Source organism: Bombina bombina, chromosome 11, assembly GCF_027579735.1.
Source record: "Bombina bombina isolate aBomBom1 chromosome 11, aBomBom1.pri, whole genome shotgun sequence".
Taxonomy (NCBI): domain Eukaryota; kingdom Metazoa; phylum Chordata; class Amphibia; order Anura; family Bombinatoridae; genus Bombina; species Bombina bombina.
Genome location: NC_069509.1, coordinates 107,865,523 through 107,882,072, shown reverse-complemented (window position 1 = coordinate 107,882,072; position 16,550 = coordinate 107,865,523). Strand labels below are relative to the sequence as shown.

At 42.0% G+C, this 16,550-nt stretch overlaps 1 protein-coding gene across 1 annotated transcript in view; it reads left to right on the top strand.

Moving 5' to 3' along the window:
- The window catches only part of LOC128641784 (SUN domain-containing protein 1-like), a 96,895-nt gene extending 84,952 nt beyond the window's left edge, over positions 1–11,943 (top strand). The window contains exon 3 of the mRNA XM_053694317.1: positions 11,619–11,943. Within this exon, the coding sequence (XP_053550292.1) occupies positions 11,619–11,823 (205 nt within the window). The 3' untranslated portion in view covers positions 11,824–11,943. The remainder of the gene's footprint in view (positions 1–11,618) is intronic.
- The last annotated feature ends 4,607 nt before the right edge of the window (positions 11,944–16,550 follow it).

Genomic DNA, 16,550 nt, shown 5'->3' with positions numbered 1-16,550 from the left:
ATCAAGGGGGAACAAGGAGTTCCCTAGCAATGTTGGAGGTTTCAAAGATAATTCAATGGGCAGAGATTCACTCTTGCCATCTATCGGCTATCCATATCCCAGGAGTAGAGAACTGGGAGGCAGATTTTCTAAGTCAACAGACTTTTCATCCGGAGGTGTTTGCACAGTTGATTCAACGTTGGGGCAAACTAGAACTGGATGTCATGGCGTCTCGCCAGAACGCCAAGCTTCCTTGTTACGGATCCGGGTCCAGGGATCCCAAGGCAGCGCTGATAGATGCTCTAGCAGCGCCTTGGTCTTTCAACCTGGCTTGTGTTTCCACCGTTTCCTCTGCTCCCTCGTCTGATTGCCAAGATCAAACAGGAGAGAGCATTGGTAATTTTGATAGCACCTGCGTGGCCACGCAGGACTTGGTATACAGATCTGGTGGACATGTCATCCTTTCCACCATGGACTCTGCCTCTGAGGCAGGACCTTCTACTTCAGGGTCCTTTCAACCGTCCAAATCTAATTTCTCTGCGTCTGACTGCTTGGAGATTGAACGCTTGATTTTATCAAAGCGTGGTTTCTCCGAGTTGGTCATTGATACCTTAATACAGGTTAATTAATCCTTATCTTTTCTCCAAGAAGGATTGGAGAAGGGATTGTCAGCTAGTTCCTTAAAAGGACAGATTTCTGCTCTGTCTATTCTTTTGCACAAACGCCTGGCTGAGGTTCCAGACGTGCAGGCGATTTGTCAGGCTTTAGTCAGAATCAAGCCTGTGTTTAAACCTGTTGCTCCGCCTTGGAGTTTAAATTTAGTTCTTAAGGTTCTTCAAGGGGTTCCGTTTGAACCTTTGCATTCCATAGATATTAAGCTCTTATCCTGGAAGGTTCTGTTTTTAGTAGCTATCTCCTCGGCTCGAAGAGTTTCGGAGTTATCTGCTTTACAATGTGATTCCCCTTATCTCATTTTTCATGCAGATAAGGTAGTGTTACGTACCAAACCTGTTTTTTTTTTTTTTTACCTAAGGTGGTATCTAATAAAATATCAATCAGGAGATTGTTGTACCGTCACTGTGTCCTAATCCTTCTTCAAAGAAGGAACGTCTATTACACAATCTTGACGTGGTTCGTGCTTTAAAGTTTTATTTACAAGCTACTAAAGATTTTCGTCAAACATCTGCATTGTTTGTTGTCTACTCTGGACAGAGGAGAGGCCAAAAGGCTTCGGCAACCTTTTTTTTTTGGCTAAGGAGTATAATACGCTTAGCTTATGAGACTGCTGGCCAGCAGCCTCCTGAAAGGATTACAGCTCATTCTACTAGAGCGGTAGCTTCCACATGGGCTTTTAAAAATGAGGCTTCTGTTGAACAGATTTGTAAGGCGGCGACTTGGTCTTCGCTTCATACTTTTTCAAAATTCTATAAATTTGATACTTTTGCTTCTTCGGAGGCTATTTTTGGGAGAAAGGTCTTGCAGGCAGTGGTGCCTTCTGTTTAAGCGCCTGCCTTGTCCCTCCCTTCATCCGTGTCCTATAGCTTTGGTATTGGTATCCCACAAGTAATGGATGATCCATGGACTGGATACACCTTACAAGAGAAAACATAATTTCCTTACCTGAAAAATTTATTTCTCTTGTGGTGTATCCAGTCCACGGCCCGCCCTGTCATTTTAAGGCAGGTGTTTTTATTTTTAAACTAGTCACCACTGCACCCTATAGTTTCTCCTTTCTCTTGCTTGTCTTCGGTCGAATGACTGGTAGTGGCAGTTAGGGGAGGAGCTGTGTGGGTGATCCTCTTGCAGCTTCCTGTTGGGAAGGAGAATATCCCACAAGTAATGGATGATCCGTGGACTGGATACACCACAAGAGAAATACATTTATCAGGTAAGCATAAATTGTTTTTGTGCAGGCTTTGGTTTGTATCAAGCCTGTCATTAAATCAATCTCTCCTCTCTGGAGTATTAATTTAGTTTTTAGCTTTGCAGGCTCCTCTGTTTGAGCCTATGCCTTCTTTGGACATTAAACTACTTTCTTGGAAAGTGTTGTTTCTTTTGGCCATCTCTTATGCTAGAAGAGTTTCAAAATTATCCGCTCTCTTGTGAATCTCCTTTTTCTGATTTTTCATCAGGATAAGGCGGTTTTGCGGACTTCATTTAAATTCTTACCTAAGGTTGTGAATTTTAACAACATTAATAGAGAAATTGTTGTCCCTTCCTTGTGTCCTAATCCTAAGAATTCTTTGGAGAGATCCTTACATTCTTTGGATGTGGTAAGAACTTTGAAATATGTTGAAGGTACTAAAGATTTCAGGAAGACTTCTAGTCTATTATATTTTCTAGTTCTAGGAAACGTCAGAAGGCTTGTGCTGTTTCCTTGGCTTCGTGGTTAAAGTTTTTGATTCATTCCGCTTATTTGGAGTCAGGTCAAGCCCCGCCTCAGAGAATTACAGCTCATTCTACTAGATCAGTCTCTACTTCGTTGGCTTTTAAGAATGAAGCTTCAGTTTATCAGATTTGCAAAGCAGCAACTTGGTCTTTCCATACGTTTATTAAATTCTACCGTTTTTATGTATTTGCTTCTTCAGAAGCAGTTTTTGGTAGAAAAAGTTCTTCAGGCAGCTGTTTGTTTGATTCTTCTGCTTTTGATTTAATTTTTTCCTTTCATTTATAAGAATTAACTTATTTTTTGGGTTGTGGATTAATTTTTTTCAGCGGAAAATGGCTGTTTTTATTTTTATCCCTCCCTCTCTAGTGACTCTTGCGTGGAGTTCCACATATTGGGTATTGCTATCCCATAAGTCACTAGCTCATGGACTCTTGCCAATTATATGAAAAAGAACCTAATTTATGTAAGAAAATTATTTAAGAATTATGGGTGTGGTGAGGGGTGTATTTATAGGCATTTTGAGGTTTGGGAGACTTTGCCCTTCCTGGTAGGATTGTTTATCCCATACGTCACTAGCTCATGGACTCTTGCCAATATGAAAGAAATGAATTTATCAGGTGAGTTCTTACATAAATTATGTTTTTAGATTTTTAAATTGGATACCAAGAGAACGAAGAAAATTGATAATGAAAGTTAATTAGAACGTTGCTTAAAATTGCATGCTCTATCTGAATCAGAAGTTTAATTTTGACTATACTATCCATTTTAATGAATAAACCAACTGATGTACTCATCAAAAAAAAAAAATTTGTTCATTTAGGTATAACTTACTTTAAAACTATTGAATGGTGTAAATTTGAAATGTTATAGCCTTTCCTGCCTTTAAAGTGTTGATTCATGTCAGCCAATAAGTATGTAAGCTTAATTTCTCTTGTAAGGTGTATCCAGTCCACGGGTTCATCCATTACTTGTGGGATATTCTCCTTCCCAACAGGAAGCTACAAGAGGACACCCACAGCAGAGCTGTCTATATAGCTCCTCCCCTAACTGCCACCCCCAGTCATTCTCTTGCAGCTCTCGACAAGATAGGAAGTATCAAGAGATATGTGGTGACTTAGTGTAGTTTTACCTTCAATCAAAAGTTTGTTATTTTTAAACGGTACCGGAGTTGTACTGTTTTACTCAGGCAGAAATTAGAAGAAGCGTTCTGCCTGCAGGTTGATGATCTTAGCGGTTTGTAACTAAGGTCCATTGCTGTTCTCACATATAACTGAAGAGTATGGGACAACTTCAGTTGGGGGAATGGTCTGCAGATTACCTGCTTTGAGGTATGTTCAGTATATTTATTTTTAGAGAGATGAATGAGTTCTAGAAAATGCTGACAGAGCCTTGTGTATTTGAGGTAAGCCTGATGTAGTGATTTAACAGCGACTGGGATCATGCTTACAAAACAGGGTAATACTCTTATTACTTAGTGACAGTTAAACGTTTACATGACTTAAAAAATAGGACGTTTTTTCTCTGAGGGAGAACTCTTTATTTGGGGCCTAGTTTCCACATGGCTAATCAGATACTCCTAGGAGTATTTTCTTAAGGCCCCTCTGGCATCCAGTACATGGTGGGAGGGGCCTATTTTAGCGCTCTAAATGTGCAGTTTTAATTCAGACTGAGACATCCAGCTTCCCTAGAGGGGATAATTTTGTCTCACCAAACTTCAGAGAAAAATAATAAAAAATAAAATAAATGGAATGTAGCTCTATTCTTGTAAACAGCAAGTAAATATAACTTGTTCTACTAGCATGTACAAGGTGAGCATTTACTTTTAGTAATTGAAGTGAAAAGTATGGTTTAAACCTCTATGAATGATAATAATAAATCTTATGAGAGAAACTTATTAAGCCTCTATAATATAAGCAATGATTCCTTAATATTATTGAAAAAGAAAAAATGAGAAAAAATCCTTTATATTCAGGATAAGAAACGAAGTGATAGAGTTCAACTCTAGATAAAGTAATGTTCAAATATCTTTCCTTAAGTTTCACGCACTCACACAAACACTCTAAAATATATATACAATGTTCCAAACACATGCAATATTGACCAGCAAGGAGGAGGTTAATTCAGTGTAATACACCTCAGGTAAGTAAAGACACTTAGCGTTATATTTGGAAACCTTATGATTTGTATACAATACGAAGGAGTCCTGGCACCTGAGGACCATTATAAGGGGCTTATTTCTGCACAAAATCGTACTTGAGGGCAGGTAGGAGCCTCAGCAGAGCTGTGGCAGGGTGCTTAACTGTCTTGTAAGGTTTTTTTAATGTTTTTAAATCCGGTTTGGGGCCTAAGGGGTTAATCATCCATTTGCAAGTGGGTGGTGCAATGTTGCTTTAGTCCCTTACACACACTGTAAAAATTTCAAAGACTTTAATACTTAAAACTGCAAAACAGTGTAAAAATATAGTAGTTTTTTTTTCTCTTAAAGGCACAGTAACTTTTTTGTTTAATTGCTGTTAAACCTTTATTAAAGTGTTTTCCAAGCTTGCTTGTCTCATTACTAGTCTGTTAAACATGTCTGACATAGAGGAAACTCCTTGTTCAATATGTTTAGAAGCCATGGTGGAACCCCCTCTTAGAATGTGTACCAAATGTACTGAAATTTCTATAAACTATAAAGACCATATTATGGCGCTTAAAGATTTATCTCCAGGGGATTCTCTGACTGAAAAAAGGGAGATTATGCCATCTAACTCTCCCCATGTGTCAGAACCTATAACTCCCGCTCAAGTGACGCCAAGTACATCTTGCGCGTCTAATTCTTTTACCTTACAGGACATGGCGGCATTTATGAATGCTACCCTCACAGAGGTATTTTCCAAACTGCCAGGGTTACAAGGAAAGCGAGACAGCTCTGGGGCTACAACTAATACAGAGTTTTCTGACGCTTTAATGCCTGTGTCCGATATACCCTCACAATAATCAGAAGCCGAGGCAGGTGAGCTATCTGTGGGTGACATTTCAGACTCAGGGAAGGCGTTGCTTCAGTCTGATTCTGAAATGACAGCGTTTAAATTTAAGCTTGAACACCTCCGCTTATTGCTTAGGGAGGTTTTAGCGGATGATTGTGACCCCATTGTGGTTCCAGAAAAATTGTGTAAAATGGACAAATACTTTGCAGTGCCTGTTTACACTGATGTTTTTCCAGTCCCTAAGAGGTTTTCGGAAATTATTACTAAGGAATGGGATAGACCAGGTGTGCCATTCTCTCCCCGTCCTGCTTTCAAAAAGATGTTTCCCATAGATGCCGCCATACGGCACTCGTGGCAGACGGTCCCTAAGGTGGAGGGAGCAGTCTCTACCCTAGCTAAGTGTACAACTATCCCTGTCGAGGACAGTTGTGCTTTCCTAGATCCTATGGATAAAAAATTGGAGGGTCTCCTTAAGAAAATTTTTATTCATCAAGGTTTTATTCTCCAGCCTCTTGCATGCATAGCCCCAGTTACTGCTGCAGCGGCTTTTTGGTTCGAGTCTCTTGAGGAGGCTCTGCAGGTGGAGACTCCGCTAGACGACATTCTAGACAGGATTAAAGCTCTTAATTTAGCTAATTCCTTTATTTCTGACGCTGTTTTTCAGTTAACCAAACTAACGGCTAAGAATTCAGGTTTTGCCATTTTGGCGCGTAGGGCGCTATGGCTTAAGTCCTGGTCAGCAGACGTTACTTCAAAGTCTAAGCTTCTTAACATCCCCTTCAAGGGACAGACCCTATTCGGGCCCGGTCTGAAGGAGATTATTTCTGATATTACTGGAGGAAAAGGTCACGCCCTTCCTCAGGATAGGTCCAATAAGAGGACCAAACAGAATAATTTTCGTTCCTTTCTAAACTTCAAGAGTGGCGCAGTTTCCTCTAATGCAAGACAAGAGGGAAATTTCGCCCAGTCCAAACCAGTCTGGAGACCTAACCAGGCTTGGAACAAGGGGAAGCAGGCCAAGAAACCTGCGGCTGCCTCTAAGACAGCATGAAGGAGTAGTCCCCGATCTCGGACCGGATCTAGTAGGGGGCAGACTTTCTCTCTTCGCCCAGGCTTGGGCAAGAGACGTCCAGGATCCCTGGGCGCTAGCGATTATTTCCCAGGGATATCTTCTGGAATTCAAAGGTTCATCTCCAAAGGGGAGATTTCATCTCACAACTATCTGTAAACCAGATAAAAAGAGAGGCATTCTTACGTTGCGTTCAAGACCTACTGGTTATGGGAGTGATCCACCCAGTTCCAAGAGAGGAACAGGGGATGGGTTTTTATTCAAACCTGTTTATAGTTCCCAAAAAAGAGGGAACTTTCAGACCTATCTTGGATCTCAAGATACTAAACAAATTTCTCAGGGTCCCATCCTTCAAGATGGAGACGATCCGAACCATCCTCCCTATGATCCAGGAGGGTCAATATGACTACGGTGGACTTAAAGGATGCTTATCTCCACATTCCGATTCACAGAAATCATCATCAGTTCCTCAGGTTCGCCTTCCTAGACAGGCATTACCAGTTTGTGGCTCTTCACTTCGGGTTAGCCACGGCACCAAGAATCTTTACGAAGGTTCTAGGGTCCCTTCTGGCGGCTCTAAGGCCGCGGGGCATAGCAGTAGCCCCTTACCTAGACGACATTCTGATTCAGGCGTCGACTTTTCAAATCGCCAAGTCCCATACGGACATTGTTCTGGCCTTTCTGAGGTCTCACGGGTGGAAAGTGAACATAGAAAAGAGTTCTCTCTCTCCTCTCACAAGAGTTTCCTTCCTAGGAACTCTGATAGATTCAGTAGAAATGAAAAATTTTCTGACAGAAGTCAGGATATCAAAACTTCTAACTTCTTGCCGTGCTCTTCATTCCACTTCTCGGCCATCAGTGGCTCAGTGTATGGAAATGATCCGGCTAATGGTAGCGGCAATGGACATAGTTCCGTTTGCCCGCCTACATCTCAGACCACTGCAACTTTATTTGCTCAACCAGTGGAATGGGGACTACACAGATTTGTCTCCTCTGTTAAATCTGGATCAAGAGACCAGGGGTTCTCTTCTCTGGTGGTTATCTCGGGTCCATCTGTCCATGGGAATGAGTTTCCGCAGTCCAGAGTGGACTATAGTGACGACAGATGCCAACCTTCTGGGCTGGGGCGCAGTCTGGAACTCCCTGAAGGCTCAGGGTTCGTGGACTCAGGAGGAAGCCCTCCTTCCGATAAACATTCTGGAACTAGGAGCGATATTCAATGCTCTTCAGGCTTGGCCTCAACTAGCTGCGGCCAAGTTCATCAGATTTCAGTCGGACAATATCACGACTGTAGCCTATATCAACCATCAGGGGGGAACAAGGAGTCCCCTGGCAATGATGGAGGTTTCCAAGATAATTCTATGGGCAGAGGTTCACTCTTGCCATCTATCAGCTATCCATATCCCAGGAGTAGAGAAATGGGAGGCGGATTTTGTAAGTCGGCAGACTTTTCATCCGGGGGAGTGGGAGCTCCATCCTGAGGTATTTGCCCAGCTGATTCAACTTTGGGGCAAACCAGAACTGGATCTGATTGCGTCTCGTCAGAACGCCAAGCTTCCTTGATACGGGTCCAGGTCAAGGGATCCCCAGGCAGCGCTGATAGATGCTCTAGCAGTGCCCTGGTCCTTCAACCTGGCCTATGTATTTCCTCTCCTTCTACGTCTGGTTGCCAGAATAAAGCAGGAGAGAGCTTCGGTGATTCTGATAGCGCCTGCATGGCCACGCAGGACTTGGTATGCAGACCTAGTGGACATGTCCTTGGTTCTACCATGATCTCTGCCAATGAGGCGGGACCTTCTAATCCAAGGTCTGTTCACGCATCCAAATCTAATTTCTCTGCATCTGACTGCTTGGAGATTGAACGCCTGATTCTATCAAAGCGTGGTTTCTCTGAGTGGGTCATTGATACCCTGATTCAGGCTAGAAAGCCTGTCACCAGGAAGATCTATCATAAGATTTGGCGCAAATATCTTTATTAGTGTGAATCCAAAGGTTACTCGTGGAGTAAGATTAGGATTCCTAGAATATTGTCTTTTCTCCAGGAAGGTTTGGAGAAGGGATTATCAGCTAGTTCTTTAGAAGGACAAATATCTGCTTTGTCTATTCTTCTACACAAACGTCTGGCAGATGTCCCAGACGTTCGAGCATTTAGTCAGGCTTTGGTCAGAATCAAGCCTGTATTTAAACCTGTTGCTCTGCCATGGAGCCTAAATTTAGTTCTTAAAGTTCTTCAAGGAGTTCCGTTTGAACCTATGCATTCCCTGGATATTAAGCTTCTATCTTGGAAAGTTTTGTTTTTAGTAGCTATCTCTTCGGCTCGAAGGGTTTCTGAGCTTATATGCTTTACAGTGTGATTCCCCTTATCTTATTTTCCATGCAGATAAGGTGGTTTTGTGTACCATACCTGGGTTCCTCCCTAAGGTTGGTTCTAACAGGAATATCAATCAAGAGATTGTTGTTCCTTCACTGTGTCCTAATCCTCCTTCAAAGAAGGAACGTCTGTTGCACAATCTTGATGTGGTTCGTGCTTTAAAGTTCTACTTTCAAGCAACTAAAGATTTCCGTCAAACATCTTTGTTTATTTTGCTAAGCGGAGAGGTCAGAAGGCTACGGCTACCTCTCTTTCCTTTTGGCTGAAAAGCATCATCCGTTTGGCCTATGAGACTGCTGGACAGCAGCCTCCTGAAAGAATTACTGCTCATTCTACTAGAGCTGTGGCTTCCACATGGCTTTTAAAAATGAGGCTTCTGTTGAACAGATTTACAATGCGGCGACTTGGTCTTTGCTTCATACTTTATCCAAATTTTACAAATTCGATACTTTTGCTTCTTCGGAGGCTATTTTTGGGAGAAAGGTTCTACAAGCAGTGGTGCCTTCCGTTTAAGGTCCCTGTCTTGTCCCTCCCTTCGTCCGTGTCCTAAAGCTTTGGTATTGGTATCCCACAAGTAAGGATGAATCCGTGGACTCGATACATCTTACAAGAGAAAACATAATTTATGCTTACCTGATAAATTTATTTCTCTTGTGATGTATCAAGTCCACGGCCCGCCCTGTTTATTAAGACAGGCATATATATTTTATTTTTAAACTTTCAGTCACCACTGCACCCTATAGTTTCTCCTTTTTCTTCCTAGCCTTCGGTCGAATGACTGGGGGGTGGAGCTAAGGGGGAGCTATATAGGCAGCTCTGCTGTGGGTGCTCTCTCTGCCACTTCCTGTAGGGTAGGAGAATATCCCACAAGTAAGGATGAATTTGTGGACTCGATACATCACAAGAGAAATAAATTTATCAGGTAAGCATAAATTGTTTTTTCTACTTGCATTTTTCTGCAAACAAAGCAGTAGCATACACTGTTAGCTAATATCCTGTCTGCAGATTTTCTATGCATTCCAGGCCGGACTGATTTTTTATTTTTAGGCACCCTGACCTTAGAGCAGCTGGGAAGGAAGATGTAAAGTTTCCCTCATGGCTGCTAGATCTTGTTCCTTAGAAAGCTGCTCCATTATCCATAGCTCAGGTCTGTGTACACTGATTCATTTCAGACCTGTTAAGCTTGCATATCTTTGCTGTAACACAAGCGGACAGCTCCACCTACTGGTCTGTCCTTTTTTTTTTTTTTTTAATCAATGCACTCTGCTTTTCAATAGCAGTCACATGACTGGAAAAAAGGGCGTTATTCTTAAACGGCGCAAATTTAACTGGCGCAAACAGAGGGCCACCTGTATAATGGAACTTTATTTCCTCTAATATTTTAATATACTTTAAATATATATACTGTAATATTATTAGATATTAATGTGCATTTTACACATTTCATCACTCATGAGTCTTTTGTTAAATACTCTTCTCTCAGCAAAACACTTCTAGTATCATTATGTATATGTCTTGCCATTGATGTTTAATAGATGTCCAAATGGCAGAACATAAATCTCTCAGGTTAATAGGTAACATATCTTATTATTCCATACTTTGACAGACTAGCATATAATGGAAAATCTATTCACACTCACATCGATAACACTTAATTTGCAAAATAATTGTACTTTCATGTACAATAATACTGGTAAGATTCCAGCCAATATTCTTGTAAATAAAATACAACCTCCGCATACTAATACCTAACCTGTCAATCACAGGATAGTGGCAATTTTGTCAAGATTCGATTCGCCAACAAAAAATCGTAGATGTGGCCTACGTCATAAAAATTTGTTGCGTCGCCCCTGCCTTTTCATAAGGCCAGAAAGCTGGCGAAACATGTTAAGGGGACAGGGCTGGTGGGAACTCTTATTTTAGTACTTGCAGCAAATGTGAGCACAAGTAATGTTGAAAGGTTGCTCTTGACTTAATAATTTAAACAGCAGTCGTTTGTATTTATTTGAAGACCCATATTTGTCAATATTACAGCCGGTCTTGCAAGTGCATTTGGGCATGATGGTACAGTCTAACTTATAATGCACTCGCACTATATTCGCATATGATAGTATAATTTTCTTATGTGGTCTTTGCAATATCTATTTATGCAAAGTGGCAAATGTGTACATAGATATACTGTAACCATCGGTAATATTCTCCTAGGGGAGCCCATCTTACTATTGGCTTCAGCACATCAGTACTATTACAGTGCAATAACTGTGGATATTATGCACATTAAGTGATTGTAGTCACTGTTGTTCTACCCAGCATTGGATACCATTTATGCCGGGTTAACTTGGTTTGTTGGATGCAGTATCTTGAGCTATTACTTCTGATATAATATAAGGAGCACTTTGATACTATTTTGGGCATGGGAGTGATTGCTACATTTGTTGATTTACTGTTCACTACAACACAACCTCATAAATATTAACCTCTGAACTGCTGTGACAATATCTACTATAAACCAATGTGCAACTGTGGAAATATTTGCAGCTCATAATTCGCTAGCATTTTTTTTTTAATTTACACCCTTTCATTTTAAAGATAATAAAGTTTGTTTTAATTACTTTTTGACACACACGCCTCCATACTATTGTAATCAGGGGTGACTAAGAGTGCTTATACAGTATCGCTTTTCTGTTCAGTCTATAACTGAATTTGTATCCAATGAGTGTATAATGAAACATTTTGAGTTTTAAACATTGATAATGGGAATTAAATCATTTTTCCAATTGTATTTTCATTTAACACTAATATGCAACTGGTTATAGATTATGTATCTCTTATTGTTTGTAGCTCAAGTTATTCTTCAGCTGCCCTTGATTTTGAGACTTTGCATAGGCTGGATCCAGTATTTGATTCACCAAGAATGTCTCGAAGAAGTCTACGTTTAATGACAGGATCAGGAATGTATTCTGATGATGTCCTCAATGATAGTATTGGAAGCAATCTATCATACAGCGGAAGTGTGTCTTCAAAAGAGAGATCCATCAACAGGTAAACTATCAATGTGATGTTTGTCAATTTAAACAGTGTTGTGTTTGTTTATATATGCATAAAAAAGTGGGGAATATTGCTATAATAAATTGGGGGAAAAAACTGCTTTCCTTAATATGAGGAAAGTCCACGGCATCATTCCATACTGTTGGGAAATACTGAACCTGACCACCAGGATGAGGCAAAGACACCCCAGCCAAAGGCTTAAATACTCCCCTTCCCTCATATCCCAGTCATTCTTTGCCTTTCATCACAGGAGGTTGGCAGAGAAGTGTCAGAAGATACGGAGTAGTTCCTTATAGAGAGTATCTACCCTTCAAAATGGGAATGGAGTTTTAAGTAGTCTTGTCAGACTCTCAGTGAGATCATTGACGATTAGGGTCTGGAGATGCAGTGAGAGTCTTTTTGCAAATCCATCCAGACTCATTTTAGCTGCTCCTAAGCAATCGGTGTTGGCGAGTTTCACTGCCTGCTTTCTTCACTCAAGTCCATGTCAGGAGCGATGCTACAGACTGTCAAACTTGAGAGGCTGTGTTTCTGTTCCACGGCATTGATTCCGGTAAGATAGTTTCATTTTTTTTTTTTATATACAACGCAAGAAGACAGGGTCACAGTGTGGCTCCTTTTATCTGTATGGAATCAAGGGTTAATATCTCCAGAGGGGGATTATTGAACAGGGGGGAACATAATTTTATTATGATTATGCTGTGACATGTGAGATGATGCTCAGATAGATGTTTGAAAGTACAGGTTTGACTTTCGGTTTTGGAAGCTGCGCAACCTGAAAGGCTTAGCGTGCTTTTTCCTATAGCAGGGGCGTTCCTGCATTGCACACCACGTGACCGGGTGTGGTCACTCTGATTTCCTCTTCCTGACCGTGCGGTTTACCAGAGAAGAAGCGGTTTCTCTGTTTGGCCTGTGTTAGAGACCACTGAGCCATCTACCTCTGCGGATTCCTCTTCCCGTGAGGTACGTTCCCTAGAATCTTATCCTACACAAGCAGTTCCCCTAAGTGCCATTACTCCTCCTGAGGGAGACTTTTTTTTTTTCTTTTTCTTCTTCCCACCGGAGGTTACTGCGTGTTTTCGCATGGCCATCTCTATGGCTTTGGCAAGTTTATCTCTTCCTCCTACGGTTGAGCGAAGGGTTAATCCGTGCTCTCATACACTTGGGCCGTCGTGTAAGATGATTGTGCCAGATCAGTTATCGGGAGGTGCGGTTCCCTCTGAGGCTTCTGCGTTAGAAACTCCTGGGTTAGAATTGCTTGTTTTGATTCCTCCGACTGCAGAGGATTTGACATTTTAGAAGATTTTGGTGACAGAGGTTCCCAGTCCTGGTCCGTCAGGCGGATCTCAGTCCTCTCTATCAGATAACGATCTTGTTTACACATATGGAGGGTTGGATCCTCTTGACATATATGTAATAGTTATAAATCCCAGTCCCAAGCTCTATAGGGGGTTTGTGTTAAACTCAGGCAGGACCTGTTCGTTTTGCACACCCTTTTGAATTTCTTTTTGTTAAACAGATTTCATTTCTAATCAGTTTCGGATAGTTTTTGTTTTGGAGCTCGGGATTCTTGTGGACTCTTTTTTGGCGTTTCGCCACTTAGGTTTCTGTTTTATCGATGTCATGGTTGCGATTAATGGTCTTCTGTGGAAGCTTCTAGATCTATGTTGGGGGTGATGATTACCTTGTTTCCATAGAGCTTATTTTCTTCTCGGTTTTCCCAGCACTGCTAGAACTTAAGATTGTCATTTACTTTTTGTTTATGACAGACATATCGTGCCCTTGATGACGGGCAGGTCCTGTTTTGTGTTATTATTAAATCTCCTCTTCTTTCTTCTACTCTAGAGAGTGAAGTCTCATAGTGTGGTGGTTATGTCAGCTTAACACGCACAAGATCCTGGGATTGTGACCCAGTGGTACTAGTGCACACGTTCCTTTGAGCTGCAGTCCAGAGGAATTGCCTTCAGCTCTTATAGTTATGGTCCAGACAGAACAGGTTGGTCTATCCCAAGGGACAGGAAGGACCTGTTGTCTTGGGTCTTGGGATGGTCTCTTGATGCTGCGTCATATGGGGCGAATGTCCTAAGGGCCGGAATAGTTTTTCATTCCGTCCTGCTGGATTAGGTGACTTTAGGAGTCTTGTCACGGTAATCTTTGCTGTGTCATTACACTGTTGGTGAAGGGTCCAATAAGAGGAGGGGTTCCCATCCTTTTTTGGGTCTGAGGATTTTGTGCAGAGCTTACTTTCTTTGCTCAGATAGATAGAATCCTTGTTTTTCTCTTCTGGGAGGTTTTTCCTGACTAAAGCAGTACAGGGTAGCCTGATTATCTTTACGGTTTTGCAACTCAAAGACTGATGGTTCAAATCCAGCTGCTGCGCTGGATGTCCATTTTTACATTCTTGTTCAACCTTGTCCGGTTATCAGGACCATTGTTTTTTCTCTTTAAAACAGTGTTTTGATCCTATGTCTTTTTGGGGTCTGGGGTTTTATGTGACCGTAACCTATTTCTAGGTGGTACAGTAGCTCATCAGTATTGATGGCTTTTACCAGCTTCGGCTAGTAGACTAGTTGGGATGTTTCAGTTTTCCATCGATCAAAGGTGGACCTAGACTGAGCTCTAGTGTGGTGCCAGGTTGAATCCTTTGGATGCGGTTTGGTTTTTTAGGCAGGAAGGCTTTGTCTTACAGCTTATGAAGTTAGATTCTTCTTCAGGTTTTGTCCTCCAATTCCCCTTCAGGCCTTTGTTGGCGCTGTGGTGGGGGGTGTTGGGTTCAGCCCAGGTCAGGTCTTCTCCTTAGTCTGGGTTTGTCTAGGTCTTGGCAGTATTTCTCCATTACCGGTGGGGATATCTCTCTCCAGTGGGTTCAGATCTCCCGATATTGGGGATTTTTTTCTCCTTGTTCCACCGGGGCAGTTATGTTTTGGGCTCTTCCCTGTCAGTAGCTTGAGTGTTTGTTGGAAAGAAAATCCTGATCCATATTCCTAAGTCTCCTTAGCTTTTTTCAGTAGAGCATTTTGCTCTGAGGTCTGATCTTCTGGATCCATGCCAGTTGGGACCTCTTGGGCATTTTTTCAGTTCCTCCTGCCTAGTCGGAAGGGTCTCAACTTGGGTGGCGGGCGGAGGCCCACTACTGCTTCTCAATAATCCGTTTTCTGAGCATGCTCCTTCGGATAGGATGGTCTTTTCGTTCATCCGTTTTGCTCTGTCTATCCAGACGTTCTAATGTATGAAGTAAACGGATCTAGTTTCTTGGTGGAGGTCCTCAGGACTGGCCTAAGGGATTAGTTCCCGGCTTAGCGAACTGTAGGCATGTAGTTTGGATCCTGCTGTGGCAGTTTTCTTAAGACTCTAAGGAGATCTGTTCTAATTGTATTCTTTTTGGTCGTGTCTTTCTTTGGTGACAATGTCACGATCCTTGCTGGAGTGCGCGTTGTTGAGACCGTTGCTCCATTTGTTACTGCAAGCTCGTTCTCATGTATAGAGGTCTTGTTTCTATAAGTTCCCTTTATTGCAGAGATCCTCTTGGTCAGGGACCTTTTTTGCTTTTGGGATTTTTTTTTCTCCTGGTGCTAGCCAAGAAAAGGCTGTTTTCTGAAGGCTTTTTCCTTTAGCTTGTATCTGATAACTCGTCAACTATTTTGGGTGTGGAGTGTTCCTCCTTTCTCTACCTTTGTTGGGAGGAGTTTGCTGGTCCTGATCTCTTCTGGAGTATACTTCTTCCGTCTAGAAGGAGCTGGATCAGAGCTTGTTTAGCTAGTTTTTGTTAAAAGGGGTAGCCAACATAGCCAGTTGGCTTAGCTACCTTGACAACTGAATCCTTATCTCCTTTTACGCTTTCCCTGAAACGCAGGAAAAGCCGCTAGGGCATTAGTTACCGCAGAGGATATCTGGGTAGAAATGTCCTGCAAGGAAACTCCAACTGGAGTAGAAACACTGGGCACTGCATGATGGGACACATGAGGAGAAAACTGCGGCATATTCTGAACAGGAGACCCCTGAACAGCATCCACCCCAGCTAATGATGGCTCAGGAAAAATCTTTTCTCTACACTGTAAGGTCTTAATACATGAGGCACAAAAAGGCATTGGAGGTTCCACAGTAGAATCAAAACACAAGCTGCATGTAACATCTCGCAAAGCTTCCATCTTTAAATTTTAAACCAACTTTTTTACTGCAAAAAATACAATTGCTTTTTAAACTAAAAAACACCTTCAGGCAGCCTCCTTAACTCAACAGACCCTGCTGAAATGCCTACCTGACCCCCTGAAGCCGGAAAATCTCTTGGCCTTTAAAAGCAATGAAAACCGTCAAACAGACTAAGCCCTGCCCCTTTCATGGGCGTGGCTAAAAGACTGGCTTCCATTAAGGGGGGGGGGCGGCAACGTTTTTTTAAAAAAAAAAGATCCTCTCCTGAGTGTCATCCAGTGCCCAAATACTGCCCAAATATAAACCCACACTGGTTTAACAGTCCCCGTACCCATCAAAGTGCCAAACTCTTAATAAAGAAAATAAAAACCGGCACTTACCTGAGTCAAATCTGCCCGGCAGCAGGGCAGCTCACAGATATGGAAGGGCTTCCTCCCTCCATAGACCCGTGGAACAAGTGAAGGACTCACTAAAGTTAATCAGGCATTCAAGGCCAAACATGAAAGGCACGGTGAAATGAAAAATCCCACCAGTTTTCAAGTGCTCAAAAGACACCACAGCTCTACTGAAGAGACT